Source organism: Sebastes fasciatus, chromosome 1 (genome assembly GCF_043250625.1).
Source record: "Sebastes fasciatus isolate fSebFas1 chromosome 1, fSebFas1.pri, whole genome shotgun sequence".
In the NCBI taxonomy this organism is placed as follows: domain Eukaryota; kingdom Metazoa; phylum Chordata; class Actinopteri; order Perciformes; family Sebastidae; genus Sebastes; species Sebastes fasciatus.
The window spans coordinates 41389477-41409374 of NC_133795.1; the positions used below are offsets into that span (position 1 = coordinate 41389477).

A 19898-nucleotide genomic window follows, 5' to 3' on the forward strand; every position below is an offset into this window, starting at 1 on the left:
GCTTGATTTGTTACTTTATCACATATTCAGTCATTTGACAGCACATGTCAGGGACAACACCTGTAGCGTGTGACGAGCTATACTGACTTATAAAATGAGCGATCACTGACCTGGAGGCGACAGAAAGCTGGCTCCTTAACGCTGCTGCTCAGCGGAAGCACTCAATCACGTCTGTTCAGGCTGAAAGCTGTGTATTAGTGTATTAGAGTCCACATTTCAACACCGGACCAGAGTTTTTTTTTAAATATATCCACCCTGAATCACTATTTGTGAAAAGCCCTGGTTTTGGGGGGTTGATATGCCAGCTCAGTGTGGAGAGACGGTCAGGGACTAAAAAATGAATTTCACATTATTTATCCACATTAGTGTGGACGTGGCCTCGGGGATGACCTCATCCTGTGCAAGATGCTGAGCTCTGTTTTTTTCCCTGAGGGTCAATCTTAGTCCTGCTGTTGGGTGACAAGGTGACCACGGCGCTGGAGGGATGGGGGACCCGGTGGTGTTGGTACTGAGATTGGGGGACGGGGCGGGGCTCCCGACCTACTTTGTGAGTTACTATGGTAATTGAGTGTTGTCATCAATGGGCCCTCTGCTGAGCTGGTGAGCGAGACTATAGAACAGGGCCAGTGGTGGGCTCTGAAAAGCCGAGCAGGTAGGATTAGACGAGCCCTTTGTCCAAAATGCATGTCTTGTCGTCAGATTTAAAGCCACCCCACCCACACAAACCTCATATTTGTTTCTTTTTGTCCTCTGTCTTTGTGCATATATGGGGCTATGTGTGTATACCATTGTAAGCATGTGTGTTTGAAAGCAAAAAAAGTAGTGTTGCTTTACGGCACTCAGTCAGTGGCCTTCCTTCTCCTTCACAAGGGAGCCTGCCACTTGGCATTAGTGTTGCCGCACCAGCAATCATCATTCCATGCCTCCTGCTAATTGCAGACACAGCTGGGTCTCAGCAGGACATGCTCGCTCTCTCTCTCTCTCTCTCTCTCTCTCTCTCTCTCTCTCTCTCTCTCTCTCTCTCTCTCACACACACCAAGTTGTCAGCTAAATGGTCGTATGACCGTGGAAAAGGGATACTAATCAATAGCCAATTCAGCTGTGAATGAGATAATTTATTTGGAATATGTGCTCTACTTATGAACATTTACTTATCTTTAAATTGTGCAGTCAAACACTTCAGTCGGGTGTTCAAGAGCTCTCTGGAAGGAGTAGCTAGTTCATACATGGAGGTAATGAGGCATCAGTTTTTTTGGCATGAATATTTTTCAACAACAACAAAAAAGTAAAGACACATACCTCCATTAACTTTGTACGGGACTGCAGGACTTGTAGTCGAGACCACTGTACATAAACTGGTACTAATAAAGACAGAAGCCTCATGCATACTTTAGACTAGACTAGGGATGCACTGATACCACTTTCTTTCAGACCGAGTGCCAGTACAAGTACTTACATTTGGGTTCTTGCCGATACCGAGTACCGATACCGAGTACCGATACGAGTACTTCTCTGTGCCAAAAGACCCTCGTTAACAGCCAGCTGGAGGGTGTGAGCGACACACAGCAAGCTGTGGAGTCCCGCATACGAGGCGGTGCGCCGCGACCGGCTCTAGGTCGTCTTGGAAAGGCTCGGGGCGAAGGTGCCCGCGGGGTCGGTCGCACCACCGGCCTGTCTCGCCCGCACCGTCGGGGAGGTGGAGCATGACCGCACGCAATAGGACCCGAAAGATGGTGACGAGAGGTTAACGTTACGCTGCTGGAAAGTGGTATAGGTGCCCTTGTATCGGAGCCGTTTTGCGAGTACGAGTACATGAGCATAGTATCGGACCCGATACCGATATCGGACCCGATACTGGTATCTGTGCGTCCCTAGACTAGGCATACCCATGGTTTTCTACAGCAAGTTGAGAGTGATATTCCATTTCACAGTCTTTTTCACTTGTTATATTTCCATTGGAGGCATTTCATTCATCCATCCATCCATCCATTCATTCATCCATTCATTCATCCATTCATTGTTAATGTTCTTTTCATTTGATCCTCTATTGTGATGCAAAAGTCTGTTTCCATGAGCACTATAAACTAAATCACTGATGATCTTTCTGACGTTTAATAATGATCATTGGTTTATCACTGCTGATGATGGCTCACAGGTACATGTGATGAATTAATGGTACATGCACTATAAGTATCCACAGACGTATGTATGGAACAATAGATGCTCTGGCATTGCCGGAGAACCTCACCGATGTGGCACAATTAATAAAATGTCAACAACAACAACAACGCAGTAAATAAATACAATACAGAATACACAAAACGATCATTCAAATCAGTTTCTGAAGAAACGATATGTAAACAAGACTGACTGTCGGCAGTTGACGGTTTTCATATATGCATGCTCAACAACTAGAGTTTCTTACTCAGCCCTAAATTGCTCAGCGCTAAATTGTAAAAGCGCACACACACACACACACACACACACACACACACACACACACACACACACACACACACACACACACACAGGAGCAGCAGCAGAGGCAGAAAGAGGCAGAGTCCCAGGTTGCTTGTAATCCTTGTGTACCCCCTGTGGTGAGGCTCCTCCTCAGCTCCAACATTCCTGGCTCTCAGCAGCACAAAAGCTCCTGAGCGGCCCCACAAAAGAGGGCCTCTGACCTAACAAATCAGTTGGCCTTTTGGGAGTTTTTGTGTGTGTGTGTGTGTGTGGGTGTGTAAATACGCATACGTCTTATTAGCCCCTTTCACTCACCTGTAATCAAGAGAATGGTCTTCAATTTTAGAGCATGCAGAAGTACCCCATGACTTTATTAAAATAGTTATATATATATATGTACATATATATATATATTCCTGATTTTTGTGTAACTACCAAGTGGTAACCTCCGGTGCTGAAAAAAATGAAGCCTATGCAGAAGTGCCAAGAACTACAGTTCCTCAGATGGCCTAGGCTGGCTCCAACAGCAAGTCAATCCCCAAGTCATGCCCAACTTTACAGCAGAACTAAACATGTTTACAGCCTGGTACTGGTGGTTTTGGTATCCATAGCCAACTATACGGGGGGGTGAATTTGTATGTAACTCACCTTTTTGAATTATATTAAGGCTTAAAGGGACTATTTGTAACTTTTTAAGCGTATAAATGTAGCGGGTCGCCACACATGCGCGCTCGCATATGCGCGTTCGCGTGTGGCCGCTGCCTTTCCTCCTCTGCCTGCCTGCCTTCACTCAGAGAGCGCGCGCGTTCTCAGCTCGCTCCACCTCTAGACGTGAACGCGCGCTCACTCCACACTGCAGAAGAGTTAGTAGCTCTGAGAATATCTAGTGAGTGGACGTTTTTGCAGAAATAACTCCTGCAGCTCCTCCAGACCAACAGAGGTTTCCCGTGTCTTGTGAAGTGACGGAGCTCCTCAGCTAGTAACGTTATTGTCTCGTTACCGACCGGGTGCCGGTGTCTTCCTGCTCTCTCCGGCTGCGGGCGGAGAGAGCAGGGAGACACGCTGCTGAGCCCCGCTGCTTCAGCCTGCGCTGAGGCAGTAAAAGCCAACACAAAGATCAGATCTAAATCATGTTCATGGAGAGACTTTCGTCTGGTCAGCTAACACTACTGCCAAGCAGCTGAAATATAGAGTGATATTGTGGTTTTAGCTGACGTGTGTCGCCTCACTGTTTTGAGCGATGCTCGTTCAGGTATATTTAGAGCGAGCAGGCGCGAGCCCGACTCTGACTTTCGTTGATTTCACGGCCACAGGTGTTAAGAAGCATTTCTGAAAGTTACAAATAGTCCCTTTAAAGTTTGGCAAATTTAAGGGCGTGGCTGCTTTGAGTGACAGGTGGGTGCCGTTACCTGCTAACTGTCTGCTCTGCTGCGTCCTTTTTGGATCAGCTGGGAGTAAGGCTGTGTCGTCACTGCTGGCTGATGGCTACGGCCGGAGCCGCCCACTTTGAGCTTCACAACGGCTCTTCAGAAACCTATGGGTGACGTCAGAGATACCCCCTTTCACACCGGGGTCTCACCCAGGGTTGAACCAGCGTCACGTGTTGACCGACTCAGTTTTGTGACCTAGATCTAGAGGTGGGACAGACCAGGGTTGAAACCGGGGTCGATTTCATTGTGAACCGTGGTCGCTAACAACCAGGGCAGGACAAATCTATTTGGTTGCAAGTAGGGGTGCACAGTCGTGATGCGATTGTGACAGGTCGGCGTAGCACGAACATGACTTGGACGGTGAGGGACAATGTAGTGTAGTGTATACAAATCATAACTAGAATGGCACTCGGAGAGCACAGAACTCAGCCCGCCCCCCCGCTCTCTGTTCAGCTTACACCATCATCCACGTGTATTTTTGTTTATGTTGAGATCAGCTGTACGTAGCGGAGCATCGTAAAACACTTCATTCAGACTGGACGGAAACAAAATAAAACTCACCTAAACCGTTGTCGTTACTCTTTCCAACAATCACCAAGTGTGCTTTGGTTGAACTCGACTGTAAATTCACTGAGTTTAATGTGAAAAAACACAGATTCTACAGTTGTACAGCAGTAATGCACCACAGTAAAACGAAAAACAGATGAACAACACAACTGTTGTTTCCTTATTAGTAACAACTGGGCCTCAAATGTGGCTGTCATTTTGTAATCCATTATCAAGGTAATGTGCCTCATTTTAATGGTTTGTTAGATGCTGTGGAAACGCTAACAGGGACTTTTGGTTCTGACCTTTGGTTCCTGTGGCTCCTTAGTACCTGGAACTAATATCACTGTCAAAAAGGGTCATTAGTAGGGCTCAGTGATATTCTACCCACATCCAGGTTACGTCATCATTTGAGCTAAAAAAAAAACAAGGTCAGTTGATCTATTCAGATGCACGTTTCTGCCGTCATTCTTCACACTGCTCTCAGAATGAAGTGAAAGTAGTCTGCTGACATGGGCATATGCAACTCTTGTGAAAACTTGAAGCCACAAGCTTTATGCCCTTCAAGTCTAAAAAGGCCAGTTCCATTACACTACACTGCAAATATATGCAAAAGGGTCACGAAAGAGGTGAGTAGGTGGATGGGGAGGGGAAGAAATCGAGGTGTGCCATTTTTTTGCATTACATCCTGCTGGTGGCAGGCCCCCCCTGCCAAGCGCCATGTGAAGACTTGGGTGTGAACACTGGCTTCAAGGCGAGGTTTGTATGTGTGTGTGTGTGTGTGTGTGTGTGTGTGGGGGGGGGGGGGGGGGGGGGGAATGGGTGGGTTGGTGTCAGATGGGGGCAGGAGGTCGCTCTGTCTCCCAACTCTCGCTCAAAGGGGGATGGACCGGCAGATGTATATGTGTGTATGTGGGAGTGTGTGTGTGTTGTGCCGGGGCGTGCATGTCGCCTGTGTATAGGTAGGGGTTCGTCAGCATGTCGTGAGGTGACGAAACACACACAAGTGCACACACACACACACAGATAACCCAGTTGAAGGAATGGAAACCCTTCCTTCAGATGGAACTCGTTAGAATGTCACAGATTTGATCCCTGTCGGGTAATGGCATTATGTATTCAGAGCCATATTACGCTTGTTTTGGCTGTCAACAAGCGCTAGCCCCCTGCTGATCCCCATGCAGCCTAAAAAAAGAGAGCTCGGGTGAATTTGTCTGTTCTGATTATTTCCTTTTGTTAGTCCCTGCCAAGAGGAACAAAGCGAGAGGGGACCGTCACTGGTCATTTGACCAGCTCAACAAAGTCAAAGTGGCTTTCAACTTTATCCACATGTAGATGCTTATACATCTTAATCCTGCCCTGAAGGACTGTCACCTTGTCCAGTGAAACTGTGGCTTTTTACATGTGGCTATTTTGAAGTAGACAGAGCTGGTTTGAAGAGCTTTATAGTCGTGTGTCAGAGAAGGTGAAAAGATCGCTCCAGAAATGGTGTAAAGAATACCATTTGGAGGGATAAAGTCTGGGCAAAAGAAACAACCAGCCTCCCTGTTTGGAATGAAAACAGATCAGCATAAGAAACAGGCAATTGATCAGAAAACTACACATGTTGAGGTAAACACAGTTCACAGTGTGGATGGTGGTAAATAGAGAAAAGAATCATACAAAGATCAAACAATGTCAAGTGACAAAAGTGAACAACTTGAGAATGAATCGATGTAGTAAATTGGCAAAAGACAGGAAAACAAAAAAATGTGAAAAAGGCTTAAAGAGACTGTTTGGAAGAATCAGAAATTGCTTGTTAACACCTGTGGCCGTTAAGTCAACGAAAGTCAGCGTCCTGTTGCTCACGCTCGCTCTACATAGACATGAACGAGCATCACTCAAAACAGTGAGGCGACACACATCAGCTAAAAGCACAATATCACTCTATATTTCAGCTGCTTGGCAGTAATGTTAGCTGACCAGACAAAGGTCTCTCCATGAATCAATGCTGATCCTAGTGTTGGCTTTTCCTGCCTCTGCCTCCCGACCGCGGCCGGAGGGAACAGGGGAGACACCGGAGTTTTGGTCGGAGACGATAACGTTTCTCTCTGCGGAGCCCCGTCACTTCACAAGACACGGGAAACCTCTGTTGGTCTGGAGGAGCTGCAGCAGTTATTTCTGCACAAACATCCACTAAGAGCTAAACTAACTCTCCTGCAGTGTGTAATGTGTCTCTTTTGTTATTCTTCACACTTTTGTCACTTTTTGTATCAACAATAAGGGCAACACACTGAATGCCTTCGAGGAATGGCTATTTCAACGTGTGTTCAGTTATTCCCACATTGGAACTTTCGGAACAGCTACAAACGCTATATGGACTTCAAATGTAGTCGAAGTGATGGCTAGTGAAAAGTATTGAAATGAACGAGTTCATTTTTAGCCTAACATGACCTAAAAGTCAGGGTATACTATCACCTCGACTTCATCAATCTACTTTTTTGATCATACCTATTTCAGCATGATCTATGTTGCTTAACAGTAAAGATTTTATAGTCCATGTGAGCAGATACAGTCACCTAAGCCACCTTCAACTGTTGCCATGGCAAGGCAAAAGAGTTAATGACTTTTTAACTCGGCCAAGGCTGAAGGCCTAGGAAGGAGGTTATGTTTTCACCAGCGTTGGTTTGTTGGTTTATCCGTTAGCAGGATTACTCTAAAAGTCCGCGATGGATTTGAATGAAATGTTTTGGAGGGGTGGGGTGTGGCACAATGAACAATCCATTAGATTTTGGTGGCGATCCGGATCATAGTCATAGTGGGGGGGGTGGGAGTTTTATTTTTTTCTGTCCAGTTTGAATGAAGTGTTTTACGATGCTCCGCTACGTACAGCTGATCTCAACATAAACAAAAATACACGTGGATGATGGCGCAATCTGAACGGAGAGCGGGGCGGAGGTCTGCGCTCTCTGAGTGCCATTCTAGTGTTCAGAATGCATTCACAATGTTCACAACCAGGATTTACTGTATCCTCTATCCAGTAGACAACGTTACGTGACTCACAGTCACTTCTACGGCTTGGATTGCCAGTTGACTAGTCAGTCCAAAAGATTACAGGGAATCCATAGGGAGACGTCAAGGCTGATGCATCACATAATGTATAATGCAAGGCCAGTTGGATCTCTTGTTGGGTGTCTAGATTATAGAGTAGGGTCTTGACCTGCTCTATATGAAAGGTGTCTTGAGATAACTTCTGTTTTGATTCGACGTTATGTAAAAATAAATAGAAAGATTTAAAATTGACTTGGAACAGCTGGGAAAATGAACAGCTGTGCACCTGATTGTGCAGGCAATGTCAAGCACGTAGCCCATCTGCATGGCCGTGTCCCTGTGATTACTTTCCTAAGAAGATGACTCTCTCCGAGGCGACTTGAGAATAATGCTCTCTGCAAGTATCAGCCTTGTATTGCCATGGATTGAATAATCGCCCTTGATTATATCAGAAACTGTGTTCTTGCAACAGAATTAAATTGATGTGATTAATTTCTGGGCATTTCAGGACCATTTCATCATTGATATCTGATGGATTTTAAGGTTATTTACAGAAATGACAGTTTATAGGCATGGCAGTTGGAAAATGCTGTTTCCTGATTGGCTGGGAGGTGTGTTACAGTGAATATCAAATGTAGTTTCAGTCAGTAGTCAGTCAGTTTCTTCTGACCCACTAGAAGTGTGAGGTGGTGTCTGTTTCTGCAGAGACCCTGCAGCACCCTACCTGGATTCTCTCTTTTCTTCTCATCTTGCTGTGTTCGGGACGTTTCTGGGCTTCAGCAAACAGCCTTTTGGGCCTATAACAGCGTGCAGGGTGTGGTGCAGCGCCGTATTCCATGAAGGAGAGCGGGTTGTGTGTTTTTTTTTTTATGTGTGTATTCTCCAGACAGTGTGAATGTGTTCATCACTCATCATAATGTCGCAGCTGGTAAAGGTGGAGCTAATTTTCTGCTCTTAACTTTATAAACAGCTTTATATATACAGCTCTGTTATAATATATCCCAATTTATTAGTTGATTTATATTTTGTATTAATAATCTAAATCTGCAAAGTAACTAGTAACTAAACGTATTAAATACATTTAGTGGAGTAAAAAGTACAATATTCATTTGCCTCCAAAATATAATGGAGCAGAAGTATAAAGTAGCAGAAAATGGAAAGAGTCAAGTAAAGTACAAGTATCTCAAAATTGCACTTACATGTAAGTACAATACTTACTACTTACAGCAGTACATCATGTCATTCTCGCAATATGTCTAGGTAAGAATAGTGAAATAAAAAAAAGTTGAGTCAGTTTTATTTATAAACTCCAAAACCACAAATCATAAATTTGCGTAAAAGGGCTATACAAACTTTACCACGTAAGACACCCTCTATATCCTTAGATCGGAAGAAGGAAAACTGTCTTGAACACAGGTAATTTAGAGTCTTTGTGTCCTGTTTCCGTGGTGAGAATTGAAACTAATCATGTTCTTCTGACGGATCAACAATCACTTCCATTTCTTTTAAACGAGGAACTGGTCTCGCATTCAAACTGGCATTAAAAAGATCTTAAAGTTGATGAAAATCGCAGGCATTATGTGTACACAAGATGTCCCTGACAGACCTCCAAAATGCCAGTCATGGCAGCATGAAGACTTGTGACATAGCTGTCAAAGCCTCTTTTTATATAAAACGAAGAGGAGTAAAGCAGAACTGGACACAAAATGGCTGCTGCAAAAAAAATGGCTGCAGATGGGAGCTGTGTTGCACGGTGCAAAGTCTAAAGAAAAGGAGAGGCGAGGCGAGGGAGGAGTGGATGATGAAAAGAGGGAGAGCAGCCAGTCAGTGGATCAGTCACTCCAGGCCTGGCCTCTCGGCGGGGGGTTGTGCTCGGGGCGAGATCACAGGCCTGCTGCCACGCCGAAGCCTTCACAGGCACACAGCGACAGATAGGAAGCTGCTGGCACCAGGTTGCCTCTGATTCACCCCAGCACTGCCTTAGCTCAGCCATCTTCTCTTTCACCCCCCCCCCAAAAAAAGGTTCTCTTTGACCTACATGTAGACTTCCTCTTCTTGGGTCCTACATGTAGACTTCCTTTTCTTGGGGATCTCTGAGCAGGTTTTGGTATTTTGTGTTTGGTAATTCTTTTCAAAATTGGACAAAAAATATCCAAATATTATTTTTTCTCATTTTCACTATGGTGATTCATTGTTAGTGCAGAAAGACAAAAGTTCATCTCTAGCGCTGCGAAAACTCTCACTCTGATGTTATTTTGGCTGCTGTTGTTTCTCTTGGAAACACTGGGAACATGAGCAGCGCGCGGCGGCTACCTCGGTGATCTGATGCATCTCTCACGTGTGCTGTGTCCATTAGGGATGCGCCGATCCGATATTCACTATCGGTGCCGGTCTGATGGGATCCCAGTCACACGCTTTTCAATGGACTTAATGAACTGACAAAGAACACAGAGTTTGATACAAGGTCTGCAGTTTTAACAGATTTTGTCCTGTTAATCAGGGAAAACACCCGTGCTAATGTTAAATAGGTTATATCCATGGCCTCAAAACCAAAATCACCTAGGCAGTCATGGAAGTGCCCCAGAGCCTGGGCTCTAACTATTTACTGCACAAAAACAACAGACTAAAACAAGAAAAGGGTCAATGAGGACAGCTGGTGCCCACATTGCTTATGCCTATCAGGAACAAGGGTTCCAAATGATTCACCAGCCCTTACCTCTTACTGTCAGTGCAGGAAAACACATGTGACCCATACCAGGCCCAAATCTACGGAGTAATACACTTTCTAGACTATAAATAATCCAGCAACATGAAGTCAACCGAGTAACCCCTAAAAATACCAGAGTCAAAGTGCCAGAGTCAGCCACAATCTGTGTGAAACACTCCCTTAAAGAAAATGTTACATTTACCAATTTCCCGGTCCTGATCCCGGACGAGCCCCCCATTTGTTACCACCTGGTTCAAGGCTGGCATCAAAAAGGGAGGCCACACAGATACTTCAATATCAAGTAATTTCCTTAACTCATATTAACCAACATATCAACTAACTGGTGGGGTTTGTAAGTAGGAGAGAGATCAGTCATGTTAGTAGTGTGTGCATGAGTGGAAATATGGTGTAATGTGTGTTGGCTGGTGTGACAAACCAAACAAAGAAAGAACGGTGAGGTAGATGCAGCAGGCCCAGCTGAGAGAAAATCAGACTGTCAGAAGGCAGTCCTTTTATGGCTTCTCGGCAGCCCAACCCAGATGGGCAGGTACAACAGACGACATTCCCAGCTGCACCAATCAGCTACTCCCTGGATCTGAAAAGGCTTCAGCAAAGCACTCAGTCAGTAGAAGACCTAGACCTAGACCCGCCTTTTCAAGCGGTCTTGGTTCGGCTGTTTGGTCTGCACCGGGGTTCAATTGACATCTTTCACAAGAGCCCAAATTAACTGTAGTACAAACAGACCTGAGTTTGTTTTAACCGAACCAAGCAGGTTAGGTGTGACAGCACCTAAGCGAGTGTAGTATTTCCACACCAAGTCTGAACATACAACAGTTTTGCACAAAAGTAAACACATTGTTACGTCTTTGTGTTTCTATGCACACTAAAAACTTTGGAATTACGTTCTTTCTTCTGAAATTTTGCTGTAAAGAAATGAGCGTGAAAATCTGTGTCTTTATAATGACGTTATGAGATTGAGCTCAAAGCCAGAGCATGACTTTGTTGTCATAGTTTCTGAAGCTCTCTTGTCCACATCTTATTTAGTGGATTATTTGAGTATCCACAGGCTGAGGTTGCATGTTATTATTGTTTATTTCTTGAATAATTCTTTACATTTACAACCCTGTTACTGTTGTCTATAAACATGATTTCGGTGCAGAATTTGACTTTCTACTTTGTCAAATTTGATGGACCAAAGAGCTCATATTCAATCATTATGATAAAGAGTTGTTCACTTTCAAGGATAAAATTGATCTTGTACAACTTACCCCTTGGCATCTAATCCCTCTTAAACATGCACACACTGCTAGCCCCCTTCCTATTCATTTCTCTTCCCATTCTTCTCTAGCTCCCCCCCATCCCCATCCATTCTGCTGTGACCCTGACTGTTGAAAGTCAGTCGGCTTCTATTAGTATCAGCCCCGCTCATCATTACCCATCAATTAGACTGGCAACAGTCAGGGCACACTGAGAAACATCTGCAGCCTTTCGGCTCTGTTTTCTGCATGGCTGCCGTGCTCTGAGCTTGCTGTGCCTCGCAGAGGTTGCTGTTTAGAGAAGGCTTGTCTAAATAAAGCGATGGGAGAATCTCAAGGTTGGATCTTGTAACACCTGGTAGTAACGGGACGAGGGCTGGCAATGGTACCTCGGTACTTCGTGAGTACTGACTGAATTGTGTTCACTGCATCGCAAAGCAAAAACTGACAAGTGCTTTAACTCAGCACTGTACGGTGGCCCTGAGAGCCCAACACACTGCAAATTAAGGAAACACATAAAACATCTTCACCAATTTGACAACACATTGCTACAAATAGACCTACTACTACTACTACTACTACTACTAATAACACCCAACCGAATACAGAAATGCGCTACAAATAGCACACACCAACGGAAACTGTTTCCAGGGGACACAAAAAAACAAAAAAACGATGCACACGGCTGGGACACGCATGCTGTTGCCATGTTTTTGGGGTTTACGAAGTTCTTGAAGTTGGCTATCTGTCAGTGATGTTGGAAAATGTGCTAAAATGTAGTAGTTTTTTTTGTTTTTTACAAAGTTATTACAGAAAAAACTATTTATAATCCTCACAGCAAGGCTTTGAAAAACAAGTGCAGATACACTACTGCAAGGCTTATTAGTATGTTAGATACAAATTGAGCGATAGCTGAATATAATCAAGCACTCAACATTCAGCCACAAACTAATGCCATCTAAAAGTGCCTGTTCACTTCTTGTATTTGTCACTTGTAATCAATAAAACACATACACCCCCCTTAAAACTTACACATTTACACACTTACACACTCCTTTCATCTATGCTTGGCATGCTAAGCACCGATTTCCTTACCTAGTTATTAAAGATAATTACTTATTATACAGCTAGCACTACAGTACCAGGCTTTCTGAAACAGGCCACAAAACATTAATAACCTACTGTCAATCTCCACAGGAAGAAGCGCTACATTGCTCTGTCCTTTATGTTGATGAACTGCTTAAAGCTAGGGTTGGTAATCTTGAGAAACCAGCAAGAGTACGTTAGATTTAAAAAATGATCCAACCAAACAACCCAGCCTAGTGTTGCCTTTTCCAACGAAAGTGGCTTGCAGTACTAGATCCAAAAGTCAGAGTTTCTGGTGAATTTCTGGAGAATCTGACGAGAAAGTTGCCAAGTCGGCAACACGGACAGCCTTCCCTTCAGTCCTTCCAAGTTACAAATGATACCAGGTATTTTCTGTGCTATTTTTCCATTAGCTGAACAAAAAAAATTTTGTTCGGAACTTTTGATTGGGTGTGCTGAGCCCACCCCTGCCCATATCCACCGCCTGCCTTGCTTCTCTTCAATAGACTTGACAAGAATTGCAATACACTGCTTCATCAATTAGACTGACTGGCACTGCAATCCAGATGGGGTACTGTTTCACCAAATTCAATGGAAATGTGTGAAAAGATGGCTAAAACATCACAATACTAATGTGTATATTGTAAATTATCAATAATAAGTGTGAATAATAAGGAAGACCTGGCTTCAGAAGACGCTTTCAGGAGATAAGCTTGCCCATTTTACAGGTGCATAATAAAACCAGTATTGTTGGGGACACTTGTTGTTGTTGAAAGATTTGTTTCATGGACTTTGACAAGTGCCCATGGTAGAACATGTGGTTGCGCACCAAGAGCATCACAAGCCTTAGTCTTTATTAGGATCCCCATTAACTGACACTTAATTGGCTGCTGGATTTTCCCGAGGTCCACGCTCCAGACTTCAATAAATCCTGAGCCTATGAGACTATCTGATGGGGCCCCATGTGACAACTGTTTCCTAAACTTCCCAGGCAAGACCGTGTGCTGAACTTCAGCAGACTACTGCTGTAGAGCGCCTGCTCTGTGCTATGTGTCATTTTTCTAATGGCTTGATGAGGTCGTGCAGCCGACACGACATGAACATCTTCAGATTAGAGACGTCGTTCTGCCGAGGATTTGCCAGCTTTGTCCCTCTGGCTTCTCCCTCAATGATCCACAAGGAAACTCTGTCATGATGATACACTGCAAGGATGACATCACGTGCTTTTTCTGCCAAACACACCATGAGCAAAGTCGATGGATTGCAGATACTAATTTCCAAGCTCATGGATTCAATGTTTTGAGTGTTGACATGTTGCTTTTTGATGTGTGTGTGTGTGTGTGTGTGTTCTGAAGTTAACACACTTTGAGAGCATTTGTTTCATGGAGTATCAAATGGTGATATGTACTGTGTGCTTGTGTGTCTGCAGCAATGGTACACCAGCACTATGAACCTTCTAGGAACATGGCTGACTGACCGTATGGACCTACAGCTCCACCTTTATCAGCTGAAGATTCTCATCAGGGTTGTCAAGGTGAGAACGGCTGCCTCCTAAACCACATTATCTAAATGTAAGCACAATGTTTTGTCATAAAAATATTCTCAAGAATCAATGACAGTACTTAAATCAAGTGACTCGTTTATAATTCTGGTATATTATAACATTTCACTGTTGCTTCTCACATAATTTCATATTTATTATTGTTAAAATGGATTTGCCTCCTCTATTCATGTTTTTGTCAGTTGCACTTTTTAGGGCCCGAGCACAAAGTTATTAATTATTATTCTGCTGCGGAATCACATTTTTGAGGGGCTTGGGACACACAAAAACTCACGGAAATTGGCACACGCTTCAGAAGTGGCGAAAATTGCATAGTTCTGAATTGTTTAGGCTCCATAGCGCCCCCAAACGCAAGCCAGAGTGGCAAAAAAGTTCGTTGAAGTTCATGAAATTTGGTGGGATCATTGTTCTCATCTATAAGAATATATGAAAAAAAATTCAAATTTTTTCACTTGACGGGAGGTCAGCCATTTTGGACTTCGTACGTTAATTTCCATTTTACGAACCCATGTTAGAGGACTTTAGGATGCACAAAAATTCACAAAACTTTGCACCCATGTTCAAACTAGTAATAATTTCAAGTTGATGTCACGAGTGGGATTGGGTGTGGCACGTCGGCTCTATAGCGCCTCCAAATTACTTTTAGCCTTTGAACGCATTTTTGTCGCCCTTGGTGTACTCGAATACTCACGGAATTTGGCGCATACATCAAAACGTGTTCAGTGGGCTCCATAGCGCCCCCTAATGTGTGGAAAGCCTTAGTTGGAAAATAGTTGCTCCAAAAATTGGTACCTACTCTGCTCTCATCGTTTCGGACAAATTTCCCATTGGCTTTCATTAGCTCCGCTTAACCAGAAGTGTGCCATTTTGTGCCTTTTTCATGCATTTTATGCAAACTTTTTCAAAATCATCCAAGAGGGTTTATCGGATTTGCTTCAACTTTGATTGGTATAAATCTCCGGCTAATGTGACACTAAATTGCGAAGGAATAGTCGATACCTAATCATGTGACAACATGCCATTTTAGGCACTTTACAAGTACAAGTCCTAGAGGATTGAGCAGAATCTCAAGACCTTCATGATGGTAAATTGCTAAGTTTTCGGGTTCTCGTGGGCCGGCATTGCCATAACAAGTCAGGCAATTTATTTGCATGTTTCACCATGACACAAGAAGCTGTTGTAATTGGACTTAACATTGTCCAATCTGCCCCAACTTTCACTTGCTGGATAAGAGTTCAAGTCTAAAGACACCTACACGCCCATATTGAGTTACAGTCATAACGCCACCTACGGACACCAGGAAGTCATTCTTATGTGACAAAAATCATCCGATTTACATGAAATTGACATGGCAATCCGGCAGCTCCGATGAAATGGAGACTCTAATACCCTTTTTTTACGTTTTGTTTATTTTTGTAATAGAAAAAGTACCGTGACTTCCGCCTGCAAGGGGTGCTGGACTCGACATTGAACAGTAAGATGTATGAGACAGTGAGAAACCGGCTGACCTTGGAAGAAGCCACTGCCTCAGTGAGGGAAGGAGGGATGCAGGGCATTTCCATGAAGGACAGTGATGAAGAAGACAACGATAACTAGATCAAAGGGCCTGGAAACTACAAGAATGCCGAAGCTTTTCAGAGGGTGAGCAGCATACAGCCTGAGAACCCATGCAGCCTTCCCGTAAGGTCAAAACAAGATTGGCCTAACCTCCAACTTTTTCCCTCCATCATTTGCTGTTTCAGTTTTTCATTCCTGTTATAGTTCCACATATCTGTCTGAATTCATACAAGAAGAAAATGCATTTTGTGACTTGCAACATGCAAGGCTGTACCAATCAATGCTATTCATTCAGAAAGTCCCCATGTAGGCTCATCAAGCTTTAATTCCTCAAAACTAAAACTGAAATACGAGCAAATGAGTTTCCAGAAGAAGCCAAAATGTGTCAGGCGAGTGAGACAGCATATATGTGACGGTGAGCACCATGCAAAGCGGCCTTATAAGTAAGATGATAAAGACAGGCAGATGATTGCATATGAAGTTTATCTTTTGAAGGCATGAAAAACATTATGTTGTACCTTCTTTATGTGCAAAATGTCTACAGTCTTTGTACGGGAGCTTTCCTGTTGCATAAGACTGAAAAGGTACATGGAGCACTCTCTTTACTTTAGGCAGTTCTGCTGATCCAGGCCACCATACTGTGGTTCTAAGTGAAGTAGTGAAATTGATACAGGTGTTTTTTTTAAGCTCTGCCAACAAATGCAGGATGAACTTTTCACTGTTGCAGTCATATTGCAATTGATCCAAACGGCACTAGAACTGATGGTGTACTTGTTGGTTTAAGGTCAAATTGACCAGTCCTAAAACAACCAAGTTAAAACAAAACATTGATAAAATATTTCCCAAATTACCCAGGAACGTTCTCAAGCAATATGGTTGACTATTTTGTTCTCAACTTTATGAACATGGCTATACGTTTATTTGTGTTCTGCTAAAAAAAATTGCAGTTACTTTATGTTGCATTGTTGTAAAAGGTTTATATGGTCTCATATTACTTCTCTTTGGTAATTGGTTTTGCATCATGTCTCAAGCATAAAATCTAAACAAAATGTTTAAAAATGATGTGCTGTGATATGATATGACGGTTTGCGCTTAATCTCAGCCATGTTTCTATAATGGTTGTGACAACAGTCAGACAGACCGCAAATTAAATCCAAGGCATCCTCAACAATAAAGTCGATGGTGTCATATGAGGAGATCGGCCATCTCTCACCTCTACGAATTAGCCTAATACAGTCTAAATAGGTCTAAGTGTTAGCATGTGTGGAGCATAAGTTTCACCCAGAAAGCTTTAGCAGTTTGTCAGTAGTTAATCTCTTTGACCAGATTCTGCATTCTTATCCAGAATATGTAGGCAACGGAGCAAGATTTTGGTATCAGAAGTGTTCCGGTTGCAATTGCCGAAATCCAATCTCTGAACTAATCAGTTATTGTCTGAAGGATTTAGCTTTTTATTAGCTTAAACTTAGCTTGTCAACTGGCTACTTGTGAAACAATCCAGTCGTAGACGTTGCCTCTTGGGCTCCAACTACATTCATGCATCTCAAGTTGCTGCTAATCGGACTGTAAACAATTGGCACGTACAAGAGGCACGAAGAGAGTCCTGATCCGGATACCGGCTGGCTACACCAGAACCCCCCAGAAATATTGGAGCTGGAAGAGCCTCCTGTGTGATTACGATACATTGTTTGGAAACGTTACGCTTTCCCAGCAAGTTACAGCAACACTGGAAAAAAAAGCGTTGGGTCAGATACATTTTAACCAAAGTTGGGAACGTCTCTGGAAATGCATTTAATACCCTAAGCTGTCTTTGCTACTGGTCTTGATCTTTTGCTCTGATTTTGGGGAAGACGGCAAACAAAATGTTAAAATATTCTGTTAACAGTGACTCTAACGTCCATATGGCCAGGTTGCGGTTCTGCACTAGAAAATGTATGAAACAAAGAATTGAAATACAGTGTCAAATCATAACAGAAGTTATATCAAGATGCTTTTCATATAGAGCAGGTCTAGACAATAACAGTACAACAGCTATAAGTAGTAATACAAATAGGACTAATAACCAATAATCAAAATATGACTACTGCTGATAAGAATAGCAGTAATAGTAGCAGTAAAAATAATAGAAATGAGGCTGATAATGATGATAGTATGAGTGGGCATCGAGCAGGGCCGCGGCAGCAGATGCAACCACGACCCAGGTGCAACGCCGATCCATGGATACCTGTGAGACGAGAAAGCAGAAAGTCTCCGGGGAAGAAATCAAGTTAGTAACGTGCATTAATGGGAAATGATTGCATCCAGAGGGGGAGGGAGAGAAGGAGCTCAGTGTGTCAGAGGAAGTCTGGAGGAGCTGAAGGCTATCAAACACGCTTTTTTATGTCCTTAAGGCATGCTTGAAGTATAGCTAACATCTCACAGCAAAATATCTTGGTATTGTCCAAAGTGTTGGGCAGATGGATGGACGACTCATCTTTATTCAACAAAACATTATATAATGTAATTAACCTGACATATTTTGATGTCTGTAGTAACAGATTAAAGGTATAATATGTAACCGTTGCTGTTGGGAAACACACAGCATTCAATCTTGGTCAAACCTCCACAGCTTGAGAGTTTGACACAAGCAGCTAAATGACATACATGGTCAAATATGTATGGGAAATGGTCTTCATTTTGAGCAGTGATATTTAAAGAGGACATTGAATCAAAGAGGAGGGGAGGACTGTCTGGTACAATACCATCTGATGGCTTCAATATAATCAATTATGGCCTCCAATTATACATTTTACTCTACTACCAGTTGTGTGAATGTCTCAAGCTCTTCATTTACAGAGTGAGAAAGCTGCATGTATCCTTGACAAAGAAAGTGATACTGTGTTACCAATTAAATAATCAGTGTCCAACTGCCTCCATATAAATCTATCAGTGACAACGCAAGTTGTATCTTGTTGTTGAAGTAAACACTAACTGCTTGTGGTCTCACTTCTTCAAATGTTGGTACTTTGATTCCACATCAACCTAACACCTCTGACTTTCTCCTGTCTTTATTTTGTTCAATAGTTAAATTAGCAAGGGAATACACGTATTGTTTGGTTTTGTTATCGCACTGATAGACCAGTTTTCAATCTTTTTCACATTTTCCCAAAAAAAAAAGAAGCTCTACATTAGTCAAATATCATTTAAATAATAGAATTAATTTGCCATCTGTTCTTGTATGTGCCCTGTACTTCATTCCAGGATGTATGATGGGGCTAATCCGCATTTTTTATAATGGACGATGGGAAGTGAAGTCTGCCTGTACTTTCCCCTCTGTCAACTGTTTTCGATACTGTACTCCTAGAGCTGTGTGTCGCCCTGATGTGTGCAAGTACTGCATGTCCCCAGTAGTCACTCCCTTAAGTGTTTTTCGCTCCATGTGTGGCGTTACCGGTGGGTTCATTAAGCTTCTGTCTTAAAGAAGAGCTCACCAAGACCGAGAACATTTAAATAAAGGTGAATGGCAAACATGGAAATAACTTGTTACCTCATTTATGGTTGTTGCTGTGAATTGACTGATTGAATGTGAGTTCAGGAGCGAAATCAGCTGAAACCCTCCTGATTAGGGATTCACCGATGCCACTTTTTTTCAGACAGAGTACAAGAGCAAGTACTTACATTTGGGTACTCGCCGATACCGAGTACCGATACGAGTACCGATACGAGTACTTCTCTGTGCCAAAAGACCCTCGTTAACAGCCAGCTGGAGGGTGTGAGCGACACACGGCAGGCTGGGGAATCCCGCATACAAGGCGGTGCGCCGCGACCGGCTCTAGGTCGGCTTGGAAAGGCTCGGGGCGAAGGTGGCTCGCGGCCGCAGCTTTACAGCGCTCCCCAACCGGACCTTGCCACACCGTGGACAAAGTGCTCGCTGTGCCCTCTGTCTCCGCCAGGGGTGGCCCCCTGCTCCCGGTGCAACTGTCGACCGGGGGGACTGTCGACCGTGGCAGACTGTCCTCAGTGCGCCCCAACCGCGTCGTGCCGCCAGATCAGGGCTCGGCCCACGTAAAAGGCACCAGGGGTCTGCAGCGATGTCGGCAACCCACCTGACCAGTCTTGAAATACGGAACAAGGAGTCTAACGCACGCAGGAGTCAGAGAGTGCAAGCAAAACCCTGTGGCGCAATGAAAGTGAGAGCCGGTATATCACCATATAGTGGTATCAGTGCCGTTGTATCGGAGCCGTTTTGCGAGTACGAGTACATGAGCACAGTATCGGGCCCTATA

At 43.6% G+C, this 19898-nt stretch overlaps 1 protein-coding gene across 2 annotated transcripts in view; it reads left to right on the forward strand.

Moving 5' to 3' along the window:
• Window positions 1–18496, forward strand: part of cadpsa (Ca2+-dependent activator protein for secretion a) — a 199583-nt gene extending 181087 nt beyond the window's left edge. For both annotated transcript variants that reach the window (XM_074648789.1, XM_074648797.1), the window contains 2 exons: window positions 13945–14049; window positions 15499–18496. In XM_074648789.1, the coding sequence (XP_074504890.1) occupies window positions 13945–14049; window positions 15499–15672 (279 nt within the window). In that variant the 3' untranslated portion in view covers window positions 15673–18496. The remainder of the gene's footprint in view (window positions 1–13944; window positions 14050–15498) is intronic.
• Window positions 18497–19898: the final 1402 nt, after the last annotated feature.